Source organism: Pleurodeles waltl, chromosome 10 (assembly GCF_031143425.1).
Source record: "Pleurodeles waltl isolate 20211129_DDA chromosome 10, aPleWal1.hap1.20221129, whole genome shotgun sequence".
Taxonomy (NCBI): domain Eukaryota; kingdom Metazoa; phylum Chordata; class Amphibia; order Caudata; family Salamandridae; genus Pleurodeles; species Pleurodeles waltl.
Genome location: NC_090449.1, coordinates 4,945,318 through 4,964,968, shown reverse-complemented (window position 1 = coordinate 4,964,968; position 19,651 = coordinate 4,945,318). Strand labels below are relative to the sequence as shown.

General features: G+C 46.2%; 1 protein-coding gene across 1 annotated transcript in view; it reads right to left on the bottom strand.

The window, feature by feature from the left end:
- CACNA1F (calcium voltage-gated channel subunit alpha1 F) overlaps positions 1–19,651 on the bottom strand; it is a 1,139,147-nt gene that overhangs the window by 162,665 nt on the left and 956,831 nt on the right. Inside the window, exon 39 of the mRNA XM_069209307.1 lies at positions 15,849–15,950. Coding sequence (XP_069065408.1) covers positions 15,849–15,950 — 102 coding nt within the window. The remainder of the gene's footprint in view (positions 1–15,848; positions 15,951–19,651) is intronic.

Here is a 19,651-nt window from a genome sequence, read left to right as displayed (position 1 = left end):
ATCTTCTTCCTCTAGATGGCTTATGAGGATGGTCGTGTTGCCTTCATTGCTGTTAGTGTTGAGGCCAGTGAGGGGATTGAACCCTCTGAGTTAAAAACAGTGTATTCTAAGGTCTGTATCTCCTACAATACTCGTTTTTCTTTTCCAGAACAACAGCCTTCAGTGTGTCTATTTCTGTCTTCATTCTGAACATCTCCCTGTCAGCATAAGGGGCAAAAAGGGTATCACCTGAGAAAGGTAAGCTTGTGATTCGATGTTGAGCATCTTGTTTAAAGCCGGAGAGTTGCAGCCGGGATGACCTTCGTGAACAAATGCCATGAGAATAACCATGCACAGCTAGGTCCACTGCTGCACCTATAATCTGGTTACATACCAGGTCACCTTCATTCAAGATTTCATGGCAATCTTGCCAGCCTCCCTTTGGTAATTTCTCAGTTCCACATATCTTTTTGCTTGCTCCATCTAGTGGAACAGAAGAGGACAAAGCCACGGTGTGGGATTTTCTTGCCAAGCCACTATTACTGAGCCAGGAGAAGGGTCAGCTCTGAGAAATGAAGGGTCCTGGTCAGCAGCTTTGTATTTTTTAAGTAGATGAGGTGGAGCAGACTTTAGCTATGCTGGAATAAGAAATAATTGCTTAGCAGGTTCCAGAAGACCCGGAACCAGAGGTAGTGGTCTTGATGCCAATCTGCAATGCAGGGTCTCAAAGACTACAGACAATGAAGTCAAAGTAGCAGGGATGAAATGGTTTCTTATCTGTAATCCTAGTTCTCTCTCAGGGGAATCTCTGCTGATAGTCATAAGCGATGGATAGTCCCGCCCATGTGCAGTGATCCTGGAGCTCTTCCTTATGACGTGTCTTCTTAAGTGTAGACTTTCACCCTTCTTCAGTAAGGCCAGGAGAAACACTTAGGACATTAATGTCTGCAGCCTATAAGCAAAGTTATATTGGTCAATTGCTTCAGAATGGATTTAATAGGGTAATAAATAAATATATATGTATATTACCTAGTGGTGGTCGCCACTAGCTAGTTTTACTTAGGACCTAGTTTCTATAGAAAAAGCATTTTTTACTTGCCTATATCTTTGGCGTCAATTTAGAAATCTTCACAAAATGTTCCTAAAAAATACAACGCTCACGTCAGCTGCTGTCCGGAAAGTTTGGGGGTTCTGTCAAGCGGGACCTGAGAAAAAAGGGGGAGGTCCCAAAATGTGTTTTCTCCATGTTAATTTCCATAGCGATTTTGCACAGGAATAGAGGCCGAACCGCTGGACGGAATTACACCAAATTTAGCACTAAGGTAGCCTTGGTCCAGAAAGAGCCCTTTTTGTTATTTGTCATAAAGCCGTTCAGTAGACGTTGAGATATTGAAGAAAATTCTAATTTGTATATATAGGGATGCGGATCCTCTGCAAATCCCCCTCGGATTCACAAATGCACGCACCAACAGCAATGGTACAATTGGCTGGCCACAACCTGAGAGGAAAGTTGCGACCGTCATTTCGTTTATCGAGAAACAAGCGAGAAAAATAAAGAAATAAAGATAAAAAGTGACAGGGGGTAGAGGTACCCTGACCCCATGGGACAAAAGAAGGGGTGCGTGAGGGACCCCTCATGAGCAAGAACTTTTCCCAAAAACTTTTTTTTACCATGCGAGGAACCGCAGATCCTCCCTGGATCCTCATGGATTTGGGTAATTTCAGGTGAATTTGGGGAGGATTCGGAGAAGCCAACCCTAATTTAAAAATAACATACACTCACTCAGGGATTCACACACCTATCCACACTCACTACCATACTTATACACCCACACAACCACTCACACACCCGTCGCTCACACACAACCACTCACAGACCCACAAAACGACTCACATACCCACTCAAAGCACCATCCACACACCCACTCAGACAACCACTTACACACCCATCCACCCACCGACACACCCACCACTACAGCCACTCACACACCCGCTCACAGACCCTTGAAACCACTTACATACCCACTCATAGACACACACAGCTTTTACACACCCACTTACACACCCACACAACCACTCACACACACATACAGCCACTCACAGACCCTTGAAACCACTCATACATACTCTCAGAGCCACACACCTTTCACACACCCACTCACAGACCCACTTACCTACCCACGTAACCACTCACACACAGCCACTCGCATACCAACACAGCCACTCCCACACACACTTACAAACTCACACAGCCGGCCACACACGCACTCACACACCCACCACACACTCACACATCCACTTACACACGCATGTTTTAGGGACGTTATAGTTAGGAAGAAAATAAGTTACTTACCTGTAACTATAGTTCTCTAGTATTGGAATATTTCATAGATTCACATGCTTGAATCATTCCCCGTCATGGAGATGGGAGTTCTCGGTACCTTAGAAAAGTAATGTTCACATGGACATAATACTACAGGCCTTAGGCCTTACATTTTAGTATCATATCAGAGTCATTATGTAAAAAAGGACTAAACTTCAGAGTCCACCAATCAGATGACCCCACCCTCTAGAACTCTCCTGAGAGAAGCTCCAGTCCCTCAGATTTTCAACGCACTAGTGCGCATAATTAAAAATCTTCTGAGAGAGGTAAAGGTGCGCTTCTTCGGGGAGGTGCACGGGTCGCATATGAATCTATGAAATATTCCCATACTGGAGAACCACAGTTATAGGTAAGTAACTTATTTTCTTACTCCAGTATTGGAACTTTCATAGATTCACATACTTGAATCAGAATAGAAAGTAGTATTCCTGGCACATTGCATTGTTAACAAATTAAGAGTACAAATGCATGCAAAATATTCATTAGCCCAGAAAAAAAAGATATATCATCATGCAAAGCCTATGTGTATATATATCTATCTCTCTCTCTATATATATATATATAAACATATATATATAGTTAGAATTATATACTAGAATAGGGATTCACCGATTTATTCGGTTGAATCCATTGGTGTAGACGACAGGTTGTGTCCTGTGGAAATTGTTGAGAGGAAGTATTAGATTATTTAGTTGCAGGAAAGAGGATAGGGCAGGATAGCTGTGCGGCTGCAGCAGAATTGATGAGGCTCATTTTTGAATGAGACATTGGGGTAATAGACACAGTCTAAAACAGATCACATATTTATGGACTTGAGTGGTATATGACACTCTTATGATTTTGTTCAATAGATTCTCTAGCAGTGCATGCTGCAACTGTCATTGCACTTTTGGGTATTTTATATAGAGAATGGACAGTTGATGTTCAGTTTTACATTTTTTTATCAGGTTTAATGTTACAGGATATGTGAATATATACTTCAGTGAAACAACGAATTATTTATGGACAAATTTACATATATGAATGTGTACATCTATATATTGCTATATAAGTCATTTCATATCTTCAATGGCACATAAGGCACTAGTCAGCTTTATTTCATGGTAAAAACACATAAAAAAGATGAAAATATACCATCGCTTTTGATGCAGGGAATTGCATTTATTAATTTAACATTGCTTCGAATATGCTCCAATGGTTTTTTACATAATAGTGACCAAATGATGCACACAAAGTAGTAATTCTGTCTGTATGTTATAATTGCGTTGTTCCTCATCAAGCGATTGTTGACAGATAATAACTAAATAGTAGGTATGAAAGATAGCAAGTGAACTATCTGTATGTTACAAGTTGGCCGCCCCTTTAGTCTGCACCAGTGATCAAAATAGATGAGGGTCCAAGGTGTGTATTTGTAGAGGTCTTTGTGTGGGATGAAAATGTGCAGTAGAAGGCGTCAGCCGAAACGCGCAGACATTTTTGTTTGGAAGCAGCATTGATTTTGCAACGTATTTGGAATAAAGCAGATGAACACTTACGGATGAGACACTGTCGTTTCCTCAATTCCAGTCGGCGATTGGTATGGTGCAGCCGCTTAGTGAGCAGTTTCTCATCGTTGTGGAACATACTAGTGGAGGTCGCCACTAGGTAGTTATAGTTAGGACGTAGTTTCTATAGAAAGACCATTTTGTGCTCTGGTAATAACTTTGGTGCCATCTGATGAATCTTCACAAACTCTTCCACAAAAATACTAGGCTCATTTCAGCTGCTGTATGGAAAGTTTTGGGGTGCTCCGTCAAGCAGGGGCCGAGAAAAAGGGGGGTCTCAAAACACATTTTCCCCATTCATTTTTCCATAGGGATTTTGAACAGAGATAGCGATAGTGCCAAAAACCACTGGACGGAATTACACCAAATTTGGCAGAGAAGGAGCACTTTTTGTTATTGTTATTTGCTTCAGCCGAGTCCCACAAAAAAAAAAAAAAAAAAAAAAAAGGGGCCAGGTTAGAGACAGCTCTGGTGCTGGGGTTCCAAAGGGAACACCCCATCCTCCCCAGGACTAAAAAGCATTTTTTTTTATATTCGCCCAGAGTCGTGGTGGAAAATGAACAAAAAATAAATAAATAAAGCACGGGCCCAGCCTCAACATCAAATTGTTTTTTTTTTGGAGGATGGCCGCCCCTCCCCAGGCCGATCTTGGGCCCAGCCTAATTATTACTTTTTTTTTGGAGAGGGGGGCTCTGTGGCCTCCTCCCTAGGGCCGACCTCAGCCCCGGGGACCCTATCCCCCAGGGCACAGTCTGAACATCTTTTTTCTTTTAGAAGGAGGCCACGAGGCCCCCCTCACCAGGGCCAATCTCGGGCCCGGGGACCCCATCCCCAGGGCCCAGCCTTCTGAAACATCTTTGGGGGAGGAGGGACCCACGCAGCCCCACTCCCAAGGTCAATCTGGTCCCCGAGTTCCCCATCCCTCGGGACCAGGCCTAGTTATTTTTATTTATTTTTTTGGGAGGGGGGCTGCATGCACTGTGCCGATCTTGGTCCCAGGGACCCCATCATCCAGGGCCCCCCCATGTTCTGACCTGTTGGGGACCATGGGGGAAGCCTGAAGGCCCCCTCGGTCCCAACTGGCTCCCCACCTACTGTGGAAGCCAGCACTGCTGTCACAGAGAGAGAGCTGCTAAGGCAGCTCCGTCTCTGTGAGAGCAGTTTCTTCTGTTTGCCAGCCTGCCTCTTCATCGACAGGCAGACAAAGGAAACCTCCACTAGTGAAGAGTCCTCTCTGCTGGTGTTGTCGGATTCAGGTAGAAAGTCTTTAAGATTAAAGGCTCGTTGATGTGGAAGTCCGATGGGACTGTAGGGACAAACTTCGGGTTCATGCGAAGGACTACCCTGTCATCTTTAAACTGGAGGAAGGACTCCTGAATAGTAAGGTGTAGGAGGCTGGACTGGCTTGTAGTGAGTACCAAGGGGTACTTGCACCTTGCACCAGGCCCAGTTATCCCTTATTAGTGTATAGGGTGTCTAGCAGCTTAGGCTGATAGATAATGGTAGCTTAGCAGAGCAGCTTAGGCTGAACTAGGAGACGTGTGAAGCTACTACAGTACCACAAGTGTCACTTGCACAATATCATAAGAAAACACAATACACAGTTATACTAAAAATAAAGGTACTTTATTTTTATGACAATATGCCAAAGTATCTTAGAGTGTACCCTCAGTGAGAGGATAGCAAATATACACAAGTTATATGTACACAATACCAAAAATATGCAGTATAGTCTTAGAAAACAGTGCAAACAATGTATAGTTACAATAGGATGCAATGGGGACACATAGGGATAGGGGCAACACAAACCATATACTCCAAAAGTGGAATGTGAACCACGAATGGACCCCAAACCTATGTGACCTTGTAGAGGGTCGCTGGGACTATTAGAAAATAGTGAGAGTTAGAAAATTAGCCCTCCCCAAGACCCTGAAAAGTGAGTGCAAAGTGCACTAAAGTTCCCCAAAAGACAAAGAGTCGTGATAGAGGAATAATGCAGGAAAGACACCAACCAACAATGCAACAACTGTGGATTTCCCATCTAGGGTACCTGTGGAACAAGGGGACCAAGTCCAAAAGTCACAAGCAAGTCGGAGATGGGCAGATGCCCAGGAAATGCCAGCTGCGGGTGCAAAGAAGCTTCTACTGGACAGAAGAAGCTGCGGTTTCTGCAGGAACGAAAAGGGCTAGAGACTTCCCCTTTGGTGGACGGATCCCTCTCGCTGTGGAGAGTTGTGCAGAAGTATTTTCCCGCCGAAAGAACGCCAACAAGCCTTGCTAGCTGCAAATTGTGCGGTTAGCGTTTTCGGACGCTGCTGAAGCCCAGGAGGGACCAGGAGGTCGCAAATTGGACCAGGAGAGAGAGGGGACGTCGATCAAGACAAGGAGCCCTCTCTGAAGCAGGTAGCACCCGGAGAAGTGCCAGAAACAGGCACTACGAGGATGCGTGAAACGGTGCTCGCCGAAGTTGCACAAAGGAGTCCCACGTCGCCGGAGACCAACTTAGAAAGTCGTGCAATGCAGGTTAGAGTGCTGTGGACCCAGGCTTGGCTGTGCACAAAGGATTTCCGCCGGAAGTGCACGGAAGCCGGAGTATTTGCAAAAGACGCGGTTTCCAACAATGCAGTCTGGCGTGGGGATGCAAGGACTTACCTCCACCAAACTTGGACTGAAGAGTCACTGGACTGTGGGAGTCACTTGGACAGAGTTGCTGGATTCGAGGGACCTCGCTCGTCGTGCTGAGAGGAGACCCAAGGGACTGGTCATGCAGCTTTTTGGTGCCTGCGGTAGCAGGGGGAAGATTCCGTCGACCCACGGGAGATTTCTTCGGAGCTTCTAGTGCAGAGAGGAGGCAGACTACCCCCACAGCATGCACCACCAGGAAAACAGTCGAGAAGGCGGCAGGATCAGCGTTACAGAGTTGCAGTAGTCGTCTTAGCTACTATGTTGCAGTTTTGCAGGCTTCCAGCGCGGTCAGCAGTCGATTCCTTGGCAGAAGGTGAAGAGAGAGATGCAGAGGAACTCTGATGAGCTCTTGCATTCGTTATCTAAAGTTTCCCCAGAGACAGAGACCCTAAATAGCCAGAAAAGAGGGTTTGGCTACCTAGGAGAGAGGATAGGCTACTAACACCTGAAGGAGCCTATCAGAAGGAGTCTCTGACATCACCTGGTGGCACTGGCCACTCAGAGCAGTCCAGTGTGCCAGCAGCACCTCTGTTTCCAAGATGGCAGAGGTCTGGAGCACACTGGAGGAGCTCTGGACACCTCCCAGGGGAGGTGCAGGTCAGGGGAGTGGTCACTCCCCTTTCCTTTGTCCAGTTTCGCGCCAGAGCAGGGCTAAGGGGTCCCCTGAACCGGTGTAGACTGGCTTATGCAGAATTGGGCACATCTGTGCCCAAGAAAGCATTTCCAGAGGCTGGGGGAGGCTACTCCTCCCCTGCCTTCACACCATTTTCCAAAGGGAGAGGGTGTCACACCCTCTCTCAGAGGAAGTCCTTTGTTCTGCCATCCTGGGCCAGGCCTGGCTGGACCCCAGGAGGGCAGATGCCTGTCTGAGGGGTTGGCAGCAGCAGCAGCTGCAGTGAAACCCCAGGAAGGGCAGTTTGGCAGTACCAGGGTCTGTGCTACAGACCACTGGGATCATGGAATTGTGCCAACAATGCCAGGATGGCATAGAGGGGGCAATTCCATGATCTTAGACATGTTACATGGCCATATTCGGAGTTACCATTGTGAAGCTACATATAGGTAGTGACCTATATGTAGTGCACGCGTGTAATGGTGTCCCCGCACTCACAAAGTTCAGGGAATTGGCTCTGAACAATGTGGGGGCACCTTGGCTAGTGCCAGGGTGCCCTCACACTAAGTAACTTTGCACCTAACCTTTACCAGGTAAAGGTTAGACATATAGGTGACTTATAAGTTACTTAAGTGCAGTGTAAAATGGCTGTGAAATAACGTGGACGTTATTTCACTCAGGCTGCAGTGGCAGGCCTGTGTAAGAATTGTCAGAGCTCCCTATGGGTGGCAAAAGAAATGCTGCAGCCCATAGGGATCTCCTGGAACCCCAATACCCTGGGTACCTCAGTACCATATACTAGGGAATTATAAGGGTGTTACAGTAAGCCAATGTAAATTGGTAAAAATGGTCACTAGCCTGTTAGTGACAATTTGGAAAGAAATGAGAGAGCATAACCACTGAGGTTCTGGTTAGCAGAGCCTCAGTGAGACAGTTAGGCACCACACAGGGAACACATACCTATAGGTCACAAACTTATGAGCACTGGGGTCCTGACTAGCAGGGTCCCAGTGACACATAACAAACACACTGAAAACATAGGGTTTTCACTATGAGCACTGGCCCTGGCTAGCAGGATTCCAGTGAGACAGTGAAAACACCCTGACATACACTCACAAACAGGCCAAAAGTGGGGGTAACAAGGCTAGAAAGAGGCTACTTTCTCACATAAGGGCCTGGTTCTCGTTGATGCGTCTGGTGGAAGTTAGAGCCACAAGAAGAGCAACTTTCTAAGATAAGAGTTTTAAGTCCACTCTGTGAATAGGCTCAAATGGGTGTTTCATGAGCTGTGATAGTACCATGTTCAGTTGCCAAGAAGGTGGGGGAGGTCTTACTGTAGAGAAGACTCTAAACAATCCTTTGAGAAACTGTTTGATTAGTCTGATGGACCATAGGGAAGGATACGTGAGAGAATATCTGAAACAAGGTATGGCCGCCAGGTGAACCCTGCATGAACTAATCCTGAAGATGCCAGATGTAGGAGATATAGCAATATCTTCTCCGGTGCTGAAAATAGTGGATTTATCTGTTCTTTCTGGCACCACAAACAAAACCTTTTCCATTTGTAAGAATAAGTCTTGTTTCTACTAATAGCTCTAGCCTTAGAAAGTATCTATCTTCATTCCGGAGGGATGTTTAGATGGGCAAACTCATTGTGTTCAAGTGGGAGGCCGATAATTTCAAAGACTTGGGGTCCGGATGTAGGACTTGGCCTCCATTCACTGCTAGAACGTCTGGTGAGATCTTCAGTGAAATGTGATGTTTCTCAGAGAAGAGGAGCGGTGTTGGTGAGGCCAACATGGGGCTATCAAAATTAGCCTGCAGGGTTTCACCTCGATCTTTGTTAGAACTCTTGAAATCAGGGGAATGGCCAGAAAAGCGAAGGCAAATATCCCACACAATGCTATCGAGAATGCATTCCCCCATGATCCCAGATCGTGATTCCAACTTGTGAAGAAGCAGCATTTGGTGTTCTGAGGGGTCGCAAAGAGATCCAGACTGGATTAGCCACACCTGCTAAAAACCTGGTTGAGTGTCTTCTGAATCAATTTCCACTCGTAACAGGATGATGTTAGCCTGCTGAGAGTGTCCGCTGTCTTGTTTTGTTTCCCTGGAAGGTGTTCCGCTCTTAAATGCACTCATTTTGAATAGCCCAGTTACAAATGTTTTGAGACTCTTGAAAAAGGGGAAGAGATCTTGTCTCTCCCTGCTTGTCAAGTAGTTGTTGTGTTGTCCCCTTCTGGCGGAGGAAAGCTTGTAGAGCCAGATATACCGACTTGAGCTCTATCAGATTGCTGCAACATTTCCAAAGAGAGTCCTGCCACTTTGTGTTGACCTGCAGTTCTTGTAGATATGATCCCCATCCTTCCAGAGAGCTGCCTGTGGCAATGATCAGCGGGGATAGCTGAAGAAGAAAAGAAAGGCTTATTGCAATGTTTGACTGTTTTGTCCTCCAGTAAAGTGCTTCAATCATGAGTGGAGTTACTCTGATAGTGTTGTTGAATGAACCTGTCTTGAACCATTGAAGATCTAATTCCTCTTGAAAGGGTCGCATTGTTAGGCAGCAAAATGGAACCAGTTGAATGCATGAGGACATCATCCCTAAAAGTGATTTGTAGTGGCGTACCGAAAGAAAATTTTTTCTTTGTACCGACTTTGCTAAAGACATAAGCTTGCTTTGTCTTTCTAATGTGGGACAGGCCTTGTTGAATGTGTCTACTGTCACTGCCAAGGATGTTGTTACTCTTGATGGCAGGGTCTTCAATTTGTTCCAATTTAGAGTGAGACCCAGCTCTTTGAATAGGTCTATGTAAGCTTGTGTTGACCTCTGAGCCGCTCGGTTGGAATATGCTTTTACGAGCCAATCGTCTAAGTATGAGAATACTTGGTGTTTCTGTTTCAGTAACCATGCTGCCACTGGAGCTAGACACTTTGTAAATATCCTGGGGGCTGATATTAGGTTGAAGGGAAGGACCTTGAACTGGAGGTGGATGCCGGCTACTGTAAATCGTAAGGATTTTCTGTGGGTAGGATGGATTGGGATTTGAAAATATGCTTCTTGTAGAGCCAGAGTTGACATATAATCTCCATGGTTTAGACATAGGAGAATATCCTGCAACATGACCATGCAGAAGGATTGACATTTGAGATATTTGTTGAGATTCCTGAGGTCGAGGATAGGTCGCCATTCTTTTCAGTTCTTGCGTATTAGAAAGAAAAAGGAGTAGAATCCTTCCCTTTTTTTGTGAGGAAGGGACTCTTTCTATCACTCCTTTCTGAGCATGGTCTTGACCTCCCACCTGAGATGTTTTAGATGTTTTGGAATGGAGGTATGTGGAGCGTGTGAAGGCAGGATATATGGGAATTGTACTATCTTCAATACCCACTGGTCCGATGTTATTTCCTGGCATCTTTGTATGAACTGGGATATTCTTCCTCCCAAACTTACTGTCGATATCAAAGAATAAGCCAGAGCCAGTAACAGGTCACTGAAGAAGACTTGTCTCTTTTCCTTGACGTGCTGCTCTCCCTCTAGGCGGAGGTCTTGTGTAGGTCGCTTGGGGTGGTTGCCTTTGTGAATACTATGGGTGGAATTGCTGAGATAATGATACATAGGAGGGATAGCAAAACTGTTGAAACCCCTTCTCTGTAAGATGACATGCCTTGTCCTCTGGCTCCACGAAAGGGTAACTTTTTGAACAAGAGGGTTCCCAGTGATCTGACCACGTCTGTGTCTGTCTTGATCACTTGCAGGGCTTCATCTACGTGTTTACCAAAGAGAGCTTGTCTGCCAAACGGAAGATCCAAGATCTTATTCTGCACCTCTAGCCTGAAGGTGGTAGCCTTAAGCCAGCCCTGACTTCGAAGAACCGCCGAACCTGCCAGCTGTCGAAAAGCAGTGGTAGTGATATCCATTGTGCAGTCAATAATCTCTGCTGAGGGACGTTCTAGTAAGATCTTTCTTGCCTCTGCCTTCGTGTCTTCCTGGAGTTGGTCAATAAATGGGGCGATTTCAGCCCATAATTGTCTGTCATATTGACCCAAGACAGCTATGGAATGTGCAACCCTAACCGTGAGGCTGGACATGGAGGAAAACCGTTTTCCAATATTTTCCAATCATCTTCCTTCCTTATCAGAAGGCGCCGAAATTATGTAGACGGATTCTTAGAATGCCTCAGCGCTGCCTGCGCTACTAAATCCAGTTTTCAATGGCCACTTAGACATGCTGGGGCATCTTCCAGGGTTTTATACTTTTTGCCCAACCTTGATAAAACTGTAGTTACCGTAGCTGGATTCCTCATCACTTTTAAGCCCTCCTGCCAGATATTATCTGCTATGGGCATGGTTTGTACACTCTTTTGAAAGGATTCCTTAAAGTCATACAAGAGACAATCCATTTGTTTAGTTGGCATGGGGAGTGCAGATCTTTTCGCTGCCCTTTCAAGTAAGTTGTGAAACCCCCAATGTCTCCTGGTGGAGAGTCTACAGGGGTGGGTGATGGAAATGATGGAGTGTGGATTAGGTAGTTATCCCATTCAGACTGTGTGTCCTGGAGCTCTCCTTCTTCTCTTTCCTCATCTGAAGTATCTGTGTCCTGCAGAAATGCTCTCTGCGGCACACCCCTTACTGACATGGACAATGACCTAGTCCTCGGTGCTGGAATGGATGGCTGAGTTATGGGAGGTGAAGATACTGTAGAAACTTGCTCCCCAGGCGCAGTTGTAGAAGGGAACCTCTTTCTGTAGTGTGAGAGCATAAGCTTGAGGTCCGAAATCAGCGAGCTGGGAAGACACATCATTTACTCTTGCAATGGTTGCTGGTATTGCTGAGGAGGATAATATTGCTCATCATACTCCTGATCATATTCTTCTTCCTCTTGGTACTTCATGTGGATGTATGAAGGACTATGAGCGACTCCAAATGGCCCCTCTTCATCTGAATCTTCTTTCAAGAGGTGGGCTGGGACCAAGGGTGTGATCTTGCTTGGAGAAGGGTTGTGCGGTGTTAATAGCTCACATCTGCTTAGGGGTCATCGACGAAGCTGTCGACAAGGTTGTCAACGGGTGAGAGTGTTTTATGTTGAGCGCCATCGGCGATGTCATCGGCACTGGAATTATCATCTACAATGGTACCGTCAGTGTCGTCAACGAGGATGACTTCAGTTTTAACATCAACGGTCTAGTTTTGAGTTCTGTCGACGTAGAAGTCATCGACATTGAAGAAGAGGTGGTAGATAACGTAGTGGCAGTTGGTTGTTGTTGACGATGCTGTTGCATCTGTTTTTGTCATTGAGGGTGTTGACGACAATGTCAACAGCGGAATCCTTGTCGATGGTCTGTCAGCAGGAGGAGCTGAGGATGGTTTTTTAAACAAAATGAGTGACCTTCGATGGAGGAGCAGATGGTTCTAAAGAAGGCTTAGAAGCCTCTTAGAAAAGGAAGGCAGATCTTTTCTCTCTTCTTTTGAAGAGGAGGTTTTACCTTCCTGAGGAGATGATGAAGGGCTGTGACCCTTACAAAACACCTGAATGGTCTTGTTAAGGCTTTTGAGGGCTAGACTTAAGAATTTTTGGAATGAAGTGATCTTTTCCTTTTTATGTGATCTCTTGGAAGACCAAAAGGAATCCTCACTGTCTGAGTACGAAACATGGTTCCTTCTGGACTTAAGTTTTTGCAGCCAGATTAGCAGCCTTCCCTCTCTATCCTTCAACATTTTAGTTGAAAAGGTATGACATGCCTTACATTCCTTTGCAGAATGCTGTGGATAGAGGCAACAGATACAGTCTTTATGCGGGCCCTCTGAGTGAAGTCTCTTCTTTCCACAAGTTTTGCAGGCTCTGAAGAGACTCTTCCTCTCCTTGTCAGATATGGTTGAGAAAAGGTCAGCCCAGAATTATGTTGTGAGGAAAAGTCTAGGGCAATCAAAATATATAAGTTTTGCAGAGGAAAAAATATCCAAACAGGAAAAAACTGAGCAGAGCTCATTGGGGACCCCCTGGCACGATGTGCGGTAGTCTGAGGGACTGGAGCTTCTCTCAGGAGGGTTCTAAAGGGTGGGGTCTCCTGATTGTTGGGTTCTAATGTTTAGTCCATTTTTGCATAATGACTCTGATATGAAACTAAAATGAAAGGCCTAAGGCCTCTATTATCATGTCTATGTGGGCATGGCTTTACTAGGTACCAGGGACTCCCATCTCGATGATGGGGAATGATTCAAGCATGTGAATCTATGAAAGTTCCAAAACTGGAGTAAATAGCATTAAAAACCAGAGGAATTCACTGAAAAAAACAAAAGGTTGCAGGGATGTTAAAGTTAGGAAATAGAATTGAAAAAACCTTAGAAATTCACTTAAAAAAACAAAGGTTACAGGGATGTTATACTTAGGCTCAGATTTCACTCATACAAAACCACTGAAACTCATCAGTTATAGTTATTTCAAGTAACTATAACTCGCAGCCTAAGGTAACTATAACTCGCACCTCCGCCATGCACTGTTTTTTCTTCAGTAATTTAACTTCTAATGTTTCATTGATATTTTTAATGATGTTATAAAAATTGGCATGAGTGCTGTAATACCTGAATTAGCAGTACATGACGAGGGTGGAAATTATAGTTACCGTAGGCCGTCAGTTACATTTACTTGAAATAACTCTAACTGCATCATCTCCCTTTCTGACAGTCACATCCCTGACAAGTGCTCAAAGTGCAGGAACTTCTCAAGACGCACCCTGAGGGGAAGGGAGAAGATCCACCTCAATGGAACAGAGGAGCGACGCAGGCAGCAGCAGGCACAATCTGAAGATGCAATAACAAGGGAGCGAGGAGCGGGTCAGTCTTGGGTCAGTTCTCTACCAAGACTCTTCCAGCTTCGTCTACCGTCTCTAGGCAGGTGAGATCCAAAAAGAGAAGTCATCTGCAAAAACAACGTCATTCCAGGTCGATGTCGAGGGCATCGACATCAAGATAGGGTAGGGTCCCTACATTTTCGCCATTGAGAGCTGGGTCCATGTCGGGTGATACCGCAACATTGAGGGAAACGAGAAATTTGATGTTGAGAATTTTGTTGACATTGAGACGTAGGAGACAATCAAGGCAATCCAAAGGAATGAGAAACTCAAGACCATGATGTCTACTATCTACTTCTGACTTCAAGTACTCCAGGGCGTATTATCCATTGTTACCAATAGTACTTTCAGACTCTCCTCTGCCAACTCCAACACCTCTTCCAGCGTCCCCTCCGCCCACTTCGCCAGCTCCTCATCCACCGTAAACACCGGCGGAAACACTGTCACCAAGAAGTAAAATCTCTGAGATCTAGAGAACTCGGTATAGATCCAGAGTGTCATCGCCTTCAAGACATAATCGGTCTCAAGACTCTTCTCAGGCTGATGGGACTCCGGTGCAGACAATACAGGCTGAATGAGGGCCACTCTGACCCTTTTCTGCCCACAGGAAGGGCACTTAACCATAAGTGAAGGCATTTGTGACAGAAATATAAAATGTTTTCTGTCAGAAAAAGGTTTCTCTGCACCGTAGGTACTAAGAAATGTTAAAAGATGTCAAATTGTAAAGGTTTCAAAAGGATTTCTCTGACTAAATTGCCAAAAAGGCAGAGCTCAGTGCCCCAGGAGCCTAACAGTAGGAGCAGGAAAAATGACCTGACCTAACTGTCACCTGTGAGGCAAGATGGGATACAGGGGGTACTGTGAGGTTCTTAAAGGCACACTGCCAGTTCTTACTACTCTTCTTTGAATGCCGCCTATTGGCTAACAATGTCTCCTATCCCTTTCCTTTTAATAAAGGTTTGTGAAAGATTTTCTATAGTCATTTTTTTAAATAACGACATGTTTCTGTGTAATCGGATTCTTTTTAAAATGAACATGCAACATAATCTAGCCAATTTTAGGCCACAGATATATATACTGTATATGTAGTTAAGAGTGCTCCGGGATCATTGCACATGGGCGGAACTATTCAATGATTATGAATCCCCTGGAAGAGAAATATAATTTCTTACTATCTTTTGTAACATTATCTTAGTAATTGACTGTTGAAAATGATCAATATAAACACTCAATTGCTGTTACAATGAATAAACTGTTAATAGGCCTGGTCTCATGATGGAGTAACAATAGTATGGGCCTTTGGTAAAATGTAGGTGGAAGAAGTTTGAAGACAATTATGGGTCAAATATGTGTCTGCACCTTTTTTGGATATCCAACCCTAGGCCAAGCTTTCAGGAGTGATCTCACCCTTGATCTAGGAAAGGGGTCGGGACCATTCCTCCAGGAGGAGCAACTCACCTAAGTTCTAAAGGAGTGATAGTGTATCTTGAAGCAATGGGAAACGTTTACACAGGCTCAAGAAGGGCTCAAAGGCTTACCTTCCGGGCATTAGCATTAGCTCACTCAGAATACTGAGGTGGGAGTCAGGGATAAACATTCAAGAGCGGGATCACACCACTGAGAATCTAGCAGGACAGATGTATACTTTCAGTGAGAAATGATTTCCCCCAAAAGATCCTGGGTGGATTACACATGGACGTTTGGGCGGCGAGGTACAGACTCACATGGTATTAGGGAGGCTCTTAGGGACTTATCTACACCTCATCCAAGATATAAGGGTTAAGGGTTCAGGGACATACCTTCAGGCGGGGGGATCACCTCATCCAAGATCTTTTGTTTGGTTCGCTTCCAGATCTTCTTGATCACAGCCCGTAGTTCCTCATTTGCAGCCTCCAAGTTTCCTGTCGGGTCAGATAGAAGAGACATCATGAAAAAAGATGATATTCCAGAACTGGTACTCCAACACAGTTCTGCCAATTCATCTCAAGCCGCAGCACCTACTGCTGCTCCAGGTCAGAGACAATACACAGCCCAACCGATGCAGTTCAGTTGCAACTAGAAGTGCTCTGGAAAAGCACACAAATATCCCACTGGGCCTTAAGTAGTCAAAGCTTTACCTTTTAAAACTTAGGAAATGTAGGCAGATGATGTAGGAGGCTGGCTCAGTTTATGGTGCAGCACCCTATTCTGAGTCCATGCAACCCTTGGTGATAGTGAATAGGTCTCCAGTTAGCAAAAGCTCTCTAGGGGTAGCTGAAGGCGAGCAGATGAAGCTTATCCAGGAGGAATGTAAAGACTTGCAATACCACAGTAGTCAGACAGTAACTCACTCACAAGGAAGAACCAAAGAAGCGTTGCAAAAATAAAGGCTACTTTATTACAGCACTATTACTAAACTGAAATTGGTATATCTCTCTTTGGAGATATCTACACATAATATGCACACAAAATAACCATCAAAAATGGCATGGTACAGGGCCCCATAAGGGGGGGGGCAAACCATTTACTAAGAAAGTAGAATGCAAACTAGTGAACCCAACCAAGGTAAGTGTGGTAGTTAGCTAGGGGCTGCAGGTAGATAGAAGCACCAAAGGTGAGTACAGGTAGTGCCCCCAGTGACTAGGTGCAAGGTAGTTACCCACCCAGGTGTCCCTTAGGCTAGCACAGGAAGTAGTGGTTGGAGATTGTGGGATTCAGCACCCTTTCCAGCGGACCCTGAGGAAACCAGCAGACCAGAGGAAGGTTGGCGAGTGCCCCCACCTGAGGATACCCAGAAGACCGGAGTACCTACATCAGGGACCTAGATGCAGACGGGAGAAGGGACTCTCTCTGAAGTCAGTGGATGCCTTGGATTGTCCAGCTGCTGGCACAACCTGTAGACCATGCCAGTGGAATCCAAGGATGGATTCTAGAAGTGGAGGACCTGAAAAAGGAAGGGGACAGTGTTCAGCACCCTTGGAGGTGCCCAGGTGGTGCAGGTGGCAATGTCCACCCTCTTAGAGGTGAGGTTCCTGCAAGTCAGTGGAGGAAGAAGTCCAGCTGCGGTCCCAGGAGCTGCAGAAGATCCTAGAACAGCCCCTCGATGGTTGCCGGATTAGAGGACGGTCAGTGACCAGCCAGGTCACAAATAAGCACAGGCAAATGCAAGCAAGAGTGGAGGAGGAATTTGCAGAGTTTTGGGGACCAGCAAGGTCCAGGAGACTCTACTCCTGAGGGGGAGTCAGGGCTGGCCCACAGCATGCAGGAAGGCCAGCAGAGGTCGTTGGAGCCCCAACGAGTGACCCACAGGCAAAGGACACAGGGAGTCACAAGGAGGCCTCAGCAGCACAGCAAAACAGAAGTCCCAGGTTGCAGGAGTTGCAGGACAGAGGCTGACCTTCAAGTTGCAGAGTGCTGGAGGCCGGGGCTCCTTGGTGCCTGGAGATCTCCTGGAAGAAGAGTCAACATGCCTTGGCAAGTTCAATAGTCACAGTGCTTAGGAGTTCCAGTCCAGTGGCAGGAGCAGGGGCCCACAGTCTCCCAAGTTGTTTAGAGAACAAGCAGGATCCAGAGGAAGTCACAGACCCACCACTTGTGAAGCAGTGCCTTTCGACGCCTGTGGAATAGCAGACCCCACCAGTCGGTTGACATTGTCTTGAGGTGCCTGCGGATGTTGGGAAGCGACTCCTTCACTCCAAAGGAAATTCCTTGACAGAGCCAAGTGTCCACCTGGCAGGGCTCTGTGCTCATCCATAGGAGAGGGGCTGGATCACTCACCTGTCCTTTGTGCAGTTTCACGCCAGAGTGGGAACCGGAGGTTCCTGAACTGGTGCAAAACGGATTATGCAAGGAGGACACCAAATGTGCCCTTCAAAGCTGTCTGGTGGTGCTCAGAGGCCATCCCACCCCAGCCCTTAGACACCTAATACAAAGGGAGAGGTAGTCACATCTCTCCCTTGCAGAAAATCCTTTGTTCTGCCTCTCCGGCCTGAGCCAGGCTCGACAGCAGGAGAGCAGAACCATTCCTGGGGTCAGCAGCAGCATGGGCTGCCACTGAGACCCTGTAAGGCTGCACAGGAGATATGAGGGATCCTTTGAGGAACCCCCAGAGTATATGGTATCATGCAACTAGCAATGGAATCGGTGTAGTTGCATGATTCCAATGTGTTTGATACCAAACTTGACTAGGTACAGAGAAGCAATCATGTAGTTGGACTATTCGTGTTGAGCAGTGTCCACTAAATACATTAAGATGACTTCCCTGCAATTACAGAGTCCAGGAAATGAGGCCTGGGGTCTGTAGGGGCACCTAGCTTATGCTGGGGTACCCTCCCACTTAGGAACATGCACCCTACCGTTGGGCTGAAGGGCCCACCAGAGGGGTGACTTACAGTGTCTAAGTGCAGTGACCATGATATAAGGCAAGCCTTATATCTGTGGTAAAAGGATGCCTGCACCATTTCATGCAGGCTGCAATGGCAGGCCTGCAGACACAGTTTGCATGGGCCGTTATGGGTGGCACAATGCATGCTGCAGCCCATGGTGGACACCTGGTGTACCAATGTCCTGGGTACCTAAGTACCATATACTAGGGACTTACATAGGTGCACCAGTATGCCAATTGTGGGTGTAAAACTTTCACCAGCAACCAAATTTATAGGAGAGTGCGCAGACACTGGGGTCATGATTAGGAGGATCCCAATGACCTACAGTCTAAACAGATTGACATGAGGCAAAAAGTGAGGGTAACTGCTAGAAAGATGGCACTTTCCTACAGGTAGCTTAAAGATCAGCACATAGATTAAAGGGCTCTGCCAACTTCCAGGGCTGAGATGCTTCTGTAGGGCACTATACAAAAATAGCATTTGGGTACAGGGAGTATGAGGAGAACTCAGTGGTCTTCATCACACTGGGGTCTCACAGTCTTTGTCACACCAGGGTCTCAATAGTCGCAGTCACACCAGGCTCTCCGTTGTTTTCATCACACCAGGGTCCCAGTGGTTTTTGCCACACAGGGTTCTCAGATGTTTTCATTGTACTGGGGTCTCAACACTTTTCATCTCACTGGGGTTTCAGCAGTTTTTGTTGTACAGGGTTCTCATTGGTCTCTGTCACACCGGGGTCTCAGAGGTCTTCATCGCACCAGGATCTCAGTGGTCTTTATCTCACTGGGGTTTCATTGGTTTTATTCGCACTAGGGGCTCAGTGGTCTTGATCGCACCACGGTCTCAGTCATCTTCGACGCTTCAGAGTCTCAGCAGTCTTCAGCACACTTGGGTCTGAGTGGTCTTTGTCGCAGCGAGTCTCATCGGTCTTTGGCACACCGGTGTCACAGTGGTCTTCGTCTCACTAGGGTTTCAGCAGTCTTCGTCACACCAGGGTCTCAGTGGTCTTCATCGCACTGAGGTCTCAGCGGTCTTTGTCACACCGTCTCTCAGATGCCTTCGTCACACTGAGGTCTCAGTGGTCTTTGTCACACCATCTCTCAGACGCCTTCGTCACACTGAGGTCTCAGTGGTCTTTGTCACACCGTCTCTCAGACGCCTTCGTCACACTGAGGTCTCAGTGGTCTTTGTCACACCGTCTCTCAGACGCCTTCGTCACACTGAGGTCTCAGTGGTCT